Genomic DNA, 12858 nt, shown 5'->3' with positions numbered 1-12858 from the left:
GTTAGTTAAGTTTAATTAGTTCTAGGTTCTAGGCTACTGATGACCTCAGAAGTTAAGTCGCATAGTGCTCAGAGCCATTTGAACCTTTTTTTGTATTAGTAGACTTCTCAGGCCAGAAATGCCTTTTTTGCCATAGCGAGTCTGCTTTTGATGTCCTCCGTGCTCCGTCCATCATTGGTTATTTTACTGCCTAGGTAGCAGAATTCCTTAACTTCATTGACTTCGTGACCATCAATCCTGATGTTAAGTTTCTCGCTGTTCTCATTTCTACTACTTCCCATTACCTTCGTCTTTCTCCGATTTAATCTCAAACCATACTATGTACTCATTAGCCTGTTCATCCCGTTCAGCAGATCATTTAATTCTTCTTCACTTTCACTCAGGATAGCAATGTCATCAGCGAATCGTATCGTTGATATCCTTTCACCTTGTATTTTAATTCCACTCCTGAACCTTTCTTTTATTTCCATCATTGCTTCCTCGATGTACAGATTGAAGGGTAGGGGCTAAAAGGCTACAGCCTTGTCTTACACCCTTCTTAATACGAGCACTTCGTTCTTGATCGTCCACTCTTATTATTCCCTCTTAGTTGTTGTACATATTGTATATGACCTGTCTCTCCCTATAGCTTACCCCTACTTTTTTCAGAATCTCGAACAGCTTGCACCATTTTATATTGTCGAACGCTTTTTCCAGGTCGACAAATCCTATGAAAGTGTCTTGATTTTTCTTTAGCCACGCTTCCATTGTTAGCTGTATCGTCAGAATTGCCTCTCTCGTCCCTTTACTTTTCCTAAAGCCAAACTGATCGTCACCAGCGCATTCTCAATTTTCTTTTCCATTCTTCTGTATATTATTCTTCTAAGCAGCATCGATGCTTGAGCTGTTAAGCTCATTGTGCCATAATTCTCTCACTTGTCAGCTCTTGCCGTCTTCGGAATTGTGTGGATGATGCTTCTCCGAAAGTCAGATGGTATATCGCCAGACTCATATATTCTACACATCAACGTGAATAGTCGTTTTGTTGCCACTTCCCCCAATGATTTTAGAAATTCTGATGGAATGTTATCTATCCCTTCTGCCTTATTTGACCGTAAGTCCTCCAAAGCTCCCTTAAATTCCGATTCTAATACTGGATCCCCTTTCTCTTCTAAATCGACTCCTGCTTCTTCTTCTATCACATCAGACAAATCTTCACCCTCATAGAGGCTTTCAATGTATTCTTTCCACCTATCTGCTCTCTCCTCTGCATTTAACAGTGGAATTCACGTTGCACTCTTAATGTTACCACCCTTGCTTTTAATGTCACCAAACGTTGTTTTGACTTTCCTGTATGCTGAGTCTGTCCTTCCGACAATCGTATCTTTATCGATGTCTTCACATTTTTCCTGCAGCCATTTCGTCTTAGCTTCCCTGCACTTCCTATTTATTTCATTCCTCAGCGACTTGTATTTCTGTATTCCTGATTTTCCCCGAACATGTTTGTACTTCCTCCTTTCATCAATCAACTGAAGTATTTCTTCTGTTACCCATGGTTTCTTCGCAGCTACCTTCCTTGTACCTATGTTTTCCTTCCCAACTTCTGTGATGGCCCTTTTTAGTTATGTCCATTCCTCTTCCACTGTACTGCCTACTGCGCTATTCCTTATTGCTGTATCTATAGCGTTAGAGAACTTCAAACGTGTCTCGTCATTCCTTAGTACTTCCGTATCCCACATCTTTGCGTATTGATTCTTCCTGACTAATGTCTTGAACTTCAGCCTACTCTTCATCACTACTATATTGTGATCTGAGTCTATATCTGCTCCTGGGTACGCCTTAAAATCCAGTATCTGATTTCGGAATCTCTGTCTGACCATAATGTAATCTAATTGAAATCTTCCCGCATCTCCCGGCCTTTTCCAAGTATACCTCCTCCTCTTATGATTCTTGAACAGGGTATTCGCTATTACTGGCTGAAACCTGTTACAGAACTCAATTAGTCCTTCTCCTCTTTCATTCCTTGTCCCAAGCCGATATTCTCCTGTAACCTTTTCTTCTACTCCTTCCCCTACAACTGCATTCCAGTCGCCCATGACTATTAGATTTTCGTCACCCTTTACATACTGCATTACCCTTTCAATATCCTCATACACTTTCTCTATCTGTTCATATTCAGCTTGCGACGTCGGCATGCATACCTGAACTATCGTTGTCGGTGTTGGTCTGCTGCCGATTCTGATTAGAACAACACGGTCACTGGACTGTTCACAGTAACACACCCTCTGCCCTACCATCCTATTCGTAACGAATGCTACACCTGTTATACCATTTTCTCCTGCTGTTGATATTACCCGATACTCATCTGACCAGAAATCCTTGTATTCCTTCCACTTCACTTCACTAACCCCTACTATATCTGGATTGAGCCTTTGCATTTCCCTTTTCAGATTTTCTAGTTTCCCTATCACGTTCAAGCTTCTGACATTCCACGCCCCGACTCGTAGAACGTTATCGTTTCGTTGATTATTTAATCTTTTTCTCATGGTAACCTCCAAGGGGGAGGCAGTCCCGTCCCGGAGATCCGAATGGGGGACTATTCCGGAATGTTTTTCCAATGGAGAGATCATCATGACACTTCATCAATTACAGGCCACATGTCCTGTGGATACACGTTACTTGTCTTTAATGCAGTGGTTTCCGTTGCCTTCTGCCTCCTCATGTCGTTGATCATTGCTGATTCTTCCGCCTTTAGGGGCAATTTCCCACCCCTAGGACAAGAGAATGCCCTGAACCTCAATCCGCTCCTCCGCCCTCTTTGACAAGGCCATTGGCAGAATGAGGCTGACTTCTTATGCCGGAAGTCTTCGGCCGCCAATGCTGATTATTTATCAAAATTCAGGCAGTGACGGGGATGGAACCCGGTACTGAAGACGTTTTGATTATGGATCCAAGACGCTACCCCTAGACCTATACCTTCAACCAACGATTGTGCCATCTTGTCTCTCCAAAATGCGTCACCGTGATACAGGATCACTTAACGAATATGAAGTTCGCCCTTCTTCTGCTCTCGGAAATCAACTGTGACACCAGAGAAAGAGAAGCATTGTTTAAACCTAGCTCTGACAAATCTCTGTGTTGCGGGTTTCGAGTGGGCGGTCCTGGATCATAAAGTTTACCCAGACACTTCTGATGTCTCGTAGTGTACACCTCACGATGCGTCGCGTAAGTCACTATGACGTCCTGCCGTGTCACATGGCACAAGGCATGTATGTCCAATACAGTGGCTCATCAAATGCACTGTAAAAATTACAAGAGAAAGGACGGCAAATAACGAATTATTATTTTCTGTGGATCTACAGCACATTGGGAGGAAATCAAGATAAGGTTTTTAGGTCATACAAGGATATACAGGATGGGAAAATAAGTACGGGGAGTAGACAGCTCTGAGATCAACAGTGGCTCAAACCCAGCTCAGTATCGAGTCGAACTGAGCTTGCATTATACAGGGGGTGGGTAACAATACGAAAAACGACAAACCCAACGCATTACCATAATTAATGCGATGCTGCAAACCCGTGGACATTCAAAACAGCTTCCAGCTGTCTCAGAATCAATAATTACATATCCTACATGGTTTTCAAGGGAATCGTACGCCTTTATGCCTGCAAAAGTGCAGGTGATGAGGATGGGGGTGGGCAGACCACGTATCAGTGTCCACTCTCATGTGTCCCGCTAATTTTTATCGGATAGTATATGTGTATCAAGGCATCGCTATGATGGGATTGCAAGCGATACTGGACATTATCTCTCACAACAGCCTTTCACTTAACGACCGCGAGCAGCGAAATTTGCGTAGAGTTTTCTGCAGTAACGGACAAGCAACAGCGATTGGAATAACCGCAGAAATCAATGTGGAACGTTCGACGAACGCATCCGTTAATACAAAGCCTCGAAATTTGGGGTTAATGATCTATGTCATCAGAGACCAACGCAAGTGGCCTTACTAACAGCAAATCGCCTGCAGCGACTCTTCTGGGCTCGTAACCATAACGGTTGGACCTCAGACGACTGGAAAACCGTGGCTTGATGAGATGAGCCACGTTTACAGTTGGTAACAGCTGATGGTAGGGTTCGTGTCGTGCAGACCCTACGAAGTTATCGATTCAAGTTGTCAACAAGGCACTGTATAAGCTGGTGGTGACTCCGTAATGGCGTGGGCTGTGTTAAAAGGGATCATTGACTGGTAGTGGTTATGGTCGGCTACCTGGAGACCATCTGCAGGCGTTCATGGACCTGGTGTTCTCAAATAACGACGGAGTATTCGTGGTTGACAGTGCACCATATCACCAGACCACAACTGTTCGTCTTTGGTTTGAGGATCATACTACACGGTGCGAATGGTTGGGTCACAGAGACTTCCCGACATGAATCGCATTGATCATCTCTGGGACATAATCGAGAAATCAGTTCGACAAAATCCAGCACTGGAATAGATTTAGCGTTTATGAACGTCTATAAACATAGCTCCGTATTTCTGCAGAGCACTTCCAACGACTTATTGAGTGTGTGCCACATCAAATTGCAGCACTATGCTGGGCGAAAAGAGATTCGACACGGTATTAGGAGGCGTCACATGACTTTTGTAACCTCAATGGATATTTCTTCCCATTTTATCCCAGAAATGCTCTATTTATGACAAATGTGTGGGGAGACCAATGATAGATCCATACATTCGTCAAGGAGTCTGTGTGTGGACTGTAGCTTGGTATCTTGCATTACCAAATCTGAAATATGTCGTTTGGTGTCTGTGGTGTCACCGCCGGACACCACACTTGCTAGGTGGTAGCCTTTAAATCGGCCGCGGTCCGGTAGTATACGTCGGACCCGCGTGTCGCCACTGTCAGTGATCGCAGACCGAGCGCCACCACACGGCAGGTATAGAGAGACGTACTAGCACTCGCCCCAGTTGTACAGCCGACTTTGCTAGCGACGCCACACTGACAAATACGCTCTCATTTGCCGAGACGATAGTTAGCATAGCCTTCATCTAAGTCAATTGCTACGACCTAGCAAGGCGCCATCACCAAGTTATATTGAGATGATAATACTGTATCAACAAGACCAATGTTCACCAATTGTGGATTAAAGTTAAGTATTCCAGCAGCTACGTACTTTTCTTTATAGCATTCATTACGTATCCTGTTTCAGACCTCACGCCAGCCTGCGTGAGTTTAAGCGCGTGCCTTTCGGCTTCCTCTCATTGTGTCTAGGCTGTCTTGTCTAGACACAACAATAAGACTACCGGGTGTTTATCTGTAAACTGTACGGCCAGCAGCGGTTGTCTTTGTGTGTTCAACATACCTTGGTGTTGTGGGAACTGGCCTTCCCACAAGAACGCTGCAACTGGTCACGGGATGGCTAAGAACCAGTTTCCCATGTAGCAGTGCAACGTAAAATGCGCTGATGAAAGATGCGATTCTTTCGCAACACAAACCGCGCCGCACTGTCAATGCGTCTGCTCAGTAGCACTCCTTTACTGTAACTGAATGCAGTCCTTTCTGGTCTGCAGTCGTGCGACAGCAGAAACAGAAAAGCGGTCCGCGAATTGACTGTCTTTTGAAAAAACAAAGAACAGATATAAACGATACGAAAAAGGACTAAAAAAGAGAATGTAAGCAGACAGGAGGTGTAGGATAGGAAATCGTGGCGGATATTACCTACCCACTCAGAAGACTAAGAAACACCCCCACCCTCTCCACTGCTCCATGCTTCGCCATTCATAGATATAGAGTGGTATGACTAGCCTAAGAGGCACAAAATGAGTGTGACTAGTTACCGAATCAATATTTTCAGATAACGTAACAATTGACCGAGTCGAAAATTATAACTTTAAGCAACAGGTTAGACTATTTCCCTCTGTGAGAAGTGTGGATTGAAGAAGAATTTTTCTGAATTAACAGGTCCTCTGCAAACAATTCTGAGCCACATATCTTTGCAGGAGGGAATGTTTCGTCACTCCCTGAAGACCTGGACGGTGTCAACTTGTGGAAGGCTCTCGTAACGAATGGAGAGTCGCCGCGCAAAGAGGTGCTGCTCAATGTAGACGAGAGGGCCGAGAACGGAGGAATTCGCATTGGCGACTGGAAGCTCGTAAAAGGTGAGTACCTTGTCACACTATTAGTGAACCACGTAGCATTACTGTCAGTTCAATAAAATATACGTAACAACGCCAGGAACTGATGAGATTATCCGGAAGAATGCTAGCAGCTGTCATCTAACGAGGGAAACTCCCCATCGCACTCCGCTCAAAATTCGTGGTAAGATGGTTAGTGGATAGCCCTTCAGAAACTGAATACAGCTCAAGCATGAAAACAGGGAAGAGGTGTACTGAACTGTGGAGAAAGAAGCAAACTTGAAACGGTGAACGGTCCAAGTCTAGGGTGTGCAACACCGAGAGGTTTTGAACAGCTGCATCATCCTAGTTGTGTGGTCGCAGTGTTGCACTGCGAATGGGAAGATCCGCGTTCAGAACTCTATAGTGCTCCCGTATTTTTGTTTTCCTCGTTCTTTTTTTCTTACAAAATTTTGAACTGTTCGTCCGATCATTGACATACCTGTCCGCTGTATTCAGCTTTGCCTTTGTGCCATGGTGTAACCTCCAGGCGTACGCAACTCCTATTTGTTCTACACATGTACCACACATTATGACTCTTATGTTCCTTATTGGAAGTTTTGACGCTTGAACGTCTTTGTTGTGACGTAGTTCACACTTGTGTCACTGTTGTTTTCATTTCTGTGAGTAGTCTGTCTATGTCGCATCATGCCTGCTCTCACTACTCATCACATTTACCTGCAACGGTAATATATTCTTACCACGTGACTCATAGTTTACGATGATAACCAATGTATAGTACGACAATTGCCAAGACTACCGAAGGAGAAGAGACACGTCAATCACCGGGCAGAAAGTCGATAACTTTGCGAAAATAAATGAGGGCCTGAAGGAGATTTTTAACAAAGATCTCGCACTTTGCAGTCCAACATCTTGAACACACAACTACGACGTCCTGGTTCCCGCAGCTCGCTCGACATTGCCTGGATCATTCACTGTTTCTATTTTGCTTCTTTTTTGACAGTCCAGTGCACTTTCTCCCTGTTTTCATGCTTCATCTGCGTTCAGTATTTCACGGGCTATCCACTAAAATCCGTCATTCTGAGTTGGTTTTGGAACTGATGCAAAGTTTGATGACACACGAGTTACGATGTTCGTCGAAATGGACAACACACAACCGCGCACTGCAGACCGCTTGTTTACCTGTTCTGAGAGCAGCTGGTACCTCAGGAGGAATCCAACAGCCATAATATAATGGCAGATTGTGCTGGTAGCACCAGGTCACATCCCTTCCGGCTATGGTTGGCAGATATGTTGCAAACACAATTCAGTTTACTCTATAGCAGTTTTAATCATTGTTGCCGTCTTCCTGTCACGCAGCTGTTGAGGCAAAAGTAAGAAACAAATCTTCCATTTAGTCAAAGAAATGCACACACCAACTCGTGTGGACGCTCATGGCTGTCACCATCTCGGAAATACTGATAAAATAAGTGCGTCGGTACGGATGGACGATTGCCACAGAATGCCTCAACAGCTAGGTGGATGGCCGCCTGCTCGTAGTAAACTATCAGCGGGAAAGCTGTATAGCTGCCCGAAGACGGACCAGGTCTGAGTACTTGTCGAATGACACTTTTGAGACTCCATACGTCTCAAAGTATTCGCGTCAGGTTGACTGACAATCTGATGAGAAGTCGGCATAGTGTTCATGTTATTGTAACCTACACTACTGGCCATTAAAATTACTACACCACGAAGATGACGTACTACAGACACGAAATTTCACCGACAGGAAGAAGATGCTGTGTTATCAAATGATCAGCTTTTCAGAGCATTCACACACGGTTGGCGCCGGTGACATGAGGAACGTTTCCAATCGACTTCTCATGGGCTCTGAGCACTATGGGACTTAACTTCTGAGGTCATCAGTCCCCTAGAACTTACAACTACTTAAACCTAACTAACTTAAGGATATCACACACATCCATGCCCGAGGCAGGATTCGAACCTGCGACCGTAGCAGTCGCGCGGTTGAGAAATGTGTACCATCACGTTTCCGACTTTGATAAAGGTCGGATTGTAGCCTATTGCGACTGCAGTTTATCGTATCGCGACATTTCTGCTCGCGTTGGTCGAGATCCAATGACTGTTAGCAGAATATGGAATCGGTGGGTCCAGGAGGGTAATACGGAGATGACAAGCATCTTATCTGCATGGCTGTAACGGATCCTGCAGCCACGTCTCGATCCCTGAGTCAACAGATGGGGACGTTTGCAAGACAACAACCTTCTCCACGAACAGTTCGACGACGTTTGCAGCAGCATGGAGTATAAGCTCGGAGACCATGGCTGTGGTTACCCTTGACTGCATCACAGACAGGAGCGCCTCCGATGGTGTACTCAACGACGAGCCTGGGTGCACGAATGGCAAAACGTCATTTTTTCGGTTGAATCCAGGTTTTGTTTACAGCATCTTGATGGTCGCATCTGTGTTTGGCGACATCGCGGTGAACGCACATTGTAAGCGTGTAATCGTCATCGCCATACTGGCGCGTCACCCGGCGTGATGGTATGGGGTGCCATTGGTTGTACGTCTCGGTCACCTCTTGTTCGCATTGACGGCACTTTGAACAGTGGACGTTACATTTCAGATGTGTTACGACCCGTGGCTCTACCCGTCATTCGATCCCTGCGAAACCCTACATTACAGCAGGATAATGCACGACCGCATGTTGCATGTCCTCTACGGGACTTTCTGGATACAGAAAATGTTCGACTGCTGCCCTGGCCAGCACATTCTCCAAATCTCTCACCAACTGACAACGTCTGGTCAATGGTGGCCGAGCAATTGGCTCGTCACAATACGCTAGTCACTACTATTGATGAACTGTGTGCTGAAGCTGCATGGGCAGCTGTACCTGTGCACGCCATCCAAGCTCTGTTTGACGTATCAAGGTCGCTATTACGGCCAGAGGTGGTTGTTCTGGGTACTGATTTCTCAGCATCTATTCATCCAAATTTCGTGAAAATGTAATCACATGCCAGTTCTAGTATAATATATTTGTCCAAGCAATACCCGTTTATCATCTGCATTTCTTCTTGGTGTAGCAATTTTAATGGCCAGTACTGTATATTTGGGAATAAAATAGTGAAGAATCTATTCCAGGGTGTTCATGTAATTTTGATCCTCACGGACTCATTGTTTACATTGTCTAAAGAGCGACACGTGGTGTCCTCTGCCAACGACAGGCGGTCGTAAAAACTTGTTTTTCATTATCCCCACTTTACATACCAGCACAAATTATCGATTTCATGTCAGCATCCACTACACTTGCACATTGTTGCTGTTCTATAGAGCCTTTACACAACACCTGTGGTTAATGTTCATGAAATAGGAGTCCAGAACAACGCCGCTGGTACCGGCTACCTGGGCGCGAGTGGTGCGGAGAACAACCGCTCCACGCCGGCATACGGCCCAGAGCAGGTGTTGGCCAGCCCGGCGGGTCAGGCGGTGTCCAGCGTGCTGGGAGGGTCCACCTCTCCTGAAGACATGCTGCGGCTGCGCGCCCAGGCCACCGTGACCTGTCCGGACCGCCCGCAGACGCCGCTCTGCCAGCTTCTCAACGCCTCCGACGTCTGCGTCTACAACATCACCCAGGACCCGTGCGAGGCTGGAGACGTGGAGGTACCCGATGACGTAGTCAACACGCTGCTGGAGAGACTAGAGGAGTTCTGGCAGCAGGTGGTACCTCAGGAGGAGTCCAACAGCCAACCTGACATATCGGACCCTGCGCGCTGGAACTATACTTGGGTGCCGTGGACCACCTGTAGCGCTGATAGCTCGCTCTCTTTCTGTAATGTTGTAGAATGAAAAGATGAAATCCCAAGATAGACGATGAAATCTGAGCACGATTCATGGTGCACTTGTTAGTTTCTCCAGTTATGTTAAAGTAGATGTACTGCACTTAGTACTAGTTTTTCCTTCTCATGTCATTTATGATGTTCATGAAGTTTATAAGAAGTAAATGGTATCACTTGGCGTATATACCTAAATGACATTTCTCCTTCACTGCTGGGCATTGTAATATTTCAGGGAGAACCACACATCAGCAAGCTGTATCAGGTACCGCTGACAATCTGTCATCATGGTTGGAATTCTCTTCAACAGTGCCACGTTTTGCAGACGCCATCGACACAATCGTCCGACATACATGAGGAATTTTGTTGCCAGGTCTTCAACATCGATATATACATTTGACCTTCTAGAGCCCACCTAAAGAGGTTAAGTTATTTGGGTCGCCTCACTCGATTTTTTTCCTTCAGTGTACAGTTACCTTCCTTCAGTGTCATAGTACTTAAATGGCTCTGAGCACTATGGGACTTAACTTCTGAGGTCATCAGTCCCCTAGACCTACTTAAACCTAACTAAAGACATCACACACATCCATGCCTGAGGCAGGATTTGAACCTGCGACCGTAGCGGTCACGCGGCTCCAGACTGTAGCGCCTAGAACCGCTCGGCGACTCCGGCCGTAGTACTCAAGCCTGTAAGTTAAGGGTTCTTAGGCATTGCCGCAATGTGTGCACAAACACTTGTCCCTGCAAAATTGTGGCATGTGCTCAGGCAATAAGGGCGTTGTCCGTGACAGGCAGGGTTCAGGCTTCGACTCCCAGTCCGAAATACAGTTTCAAAATGCCACGAAGTTTCACATAATAAACGTCTTAGCGCCGACTGTCAATTTTTGAACTTATTATGACCTTCTGAACTACGTTGTTTCTATTCATCTTGACTATCCGTAGTTCTGAAAATTGATTCATATGGAAAACTTAATGTGTAAGGAGTACGTTCATACGTATACAGTAAACTAAAAATGGATTTTGTCTTGTGTTGAGACGCACAGAATAATCATGCGCTCTGTAAGGCTGTAGTGTGTTAGGGAAATGCAGCCAATGCACGAATTAATTAACTTGAGCAGCTACGCCTTGACGACGGAGGTCACCATCAGATTCCACTGTTCAGATTATACCTGGACTCGTCCGTGAACATAACCTGAGACCACTGTTCCAATGACCATGTACTGTGTTCTTGACATCAGGGTTTACGTGCTCTCCTGTGACCAGGGGCCAGTGAAATGGACGTTGCAGGTCTCCGGGAGAATAAACCTTGTCTATTCTGTCCCCTGTAAACTGTGTGTCTGGAGACAACTGTTCCAGTGGCTGCGGTAAGGTCCCGAGCAAGGCTACCTTCAGTTCTCCGTGGCCGTCTGCGGGCACTGATGGTGAGACATCAGTCTTCTTGTATTGTTGTACACTGTGGACGTCCCGTACTGTAGCGCCTGGACACGTTTCCTGTCTGCTGGAATCGTTGCCACAATCTTGAGGTCACACTATGTGGCACACAGAGGACCTGTGCTACGAGCTGCTGTGGTTGACCAGCCTAAAGTCCCCCTAATATGCTACCCCTCATAACGTCATCAGTTTGTGTTCTTTGAGCCATTTTCAACATAAAATCACCATTAGCACGTCTGCACACTTACTCGCTGCACCGTACTCTGACATGCACCAACACACCTCTGCTTATGTGGACTGCTGCCAGCTCTACCGTGCGACGACCGCAGGTCAGATGCACCACATGGTCTTACCCCGAGGTGATTTAAACGCGCAAACCGCCTACCAGAGCGTTGTTTCTCCATATATCAACACTATCCTTAATTTATGAGCATGAGTGTACATCGATGACTGGTTACGACTGACTCCCAGACCACATAAAAACGCTGACAGCGTAGATGGTGGTGGTAGTGGTGGTGGGATGTAATGAGAGCCATATCAAACATTCTTTCGTCTCTCAATAGCAGTCAGTATAGCAGCCTACTGAACAATCATATGCGTTAGTCCTCTTGTTTAAGTTGACCTGTTTTTTTTTTTTTTTTTTTTTTTTTTTTTTTTTTTTGTCATCAGTCTACTGACTTTCCTTTCCTGTGCTAACCTCTTCATCTCAGAGTAGCACTTGCAACCTATGTCCTCAATTATTTGCTCGACGTTTTCCAATCTCTGTCTTCCTCTACAGTTTTTGCCCTCTACAACTCCCTCTAGTACCATGGAAGTCATTCCCTCATGTTTTAGCAGATGTCCTATCATCCTGTCCCTTCTCCTTATCAGTGTTTTCCACATATTCCTTTCCTCTCCGATTCTGCGTATAACCTCCTCATTCCTTACCTTATCAGTCCACCTAATTTTCAACATTCGTCTATAGCACCACATCTCAAATGCTTCGATTCTCTTCTGTTCCGGTTTTCCCACAGTCCATGTTTCACTACCATATAATGCTGTACTCCAGACGTACATCCTCAGAAATTTTTTCCTCAAATTAAGGCCGGTATTTGTTATTAGTAGCCGAGCGGTTCTAGGTGCTGCAGTCTGGAACCGAGCTACCGCTACGGACGCAAGTTCGAATCCTGCCTCGGGCATGGATGTGTGTGATGTCTTTAGGTTAGTTAGGGTTAATTAGTTCTAGGTTCTAGGCGACTGATGACCTGAGACGTTAAGTCACATAATGATAAGAGCCATTTGAACCTTTTTTTTATATTAGTAGCCTTCTCTTGGCCAGAAATGCCTTTTTTGCCATAGCGAGTCTGCTTTTGATGTCCTCCTTGTTCCGTCCGTCATTGGTTATTTTACTGCCTAGGTAGCAGAATTCCTTAACTTCATTGACTTCGTGACCATTAATCCTGATGTTAAGTTTCTCGCTGTTCTCATTTCTACTACTTC

At 45.5% G+C, this 12858-nt stretch overlaps 1 protein-coding gene across 1 annotated transcript in view; it reads left to right on the top strand.

Moving 5' to 3' along the window:
- Positions 1–9961, top strand: part of LOC126474836 (arylsulfatase B-like) — an 80552-nt gene extending 70591 nt beyond the window's left edge. Inside the window, exons 9-10 of the mRNA XM_050102313.1 lie at positions 5943–6139; positions 9486–9961. Of these exons, the coding sequence (XP_049958270.1) occupies positions 5943–6139; positions 9486–9961 (673 nt within the window). The remainder of the gene's footprint in view (positions 1–5942; positions 6140–9485) is intronic.
- Positions 9962–12858: the final 2897 nt, after the last annotated feature.

Source organism: Schistocerca serialis, chromosome 4, assembly GCF_023864345.2.
Source record: "Schistocerca serialis cubense isolate TAMUIC-IGC-003099 chromosome 4, iqSchSeri2.2, whole genome shotgun sequence".
Lineage (NCBI taxonomy): Eukaryota > Metazoa > Arthropoda > Insecta > Orthoptera > Acrididae > Schistocerca > Schistocerca serialis.
The sequence above is the reverse complement of the archived record's forward strand: the minus strand, read 5'-3'. Positions and strand labels throughout refer to the sequence as shown.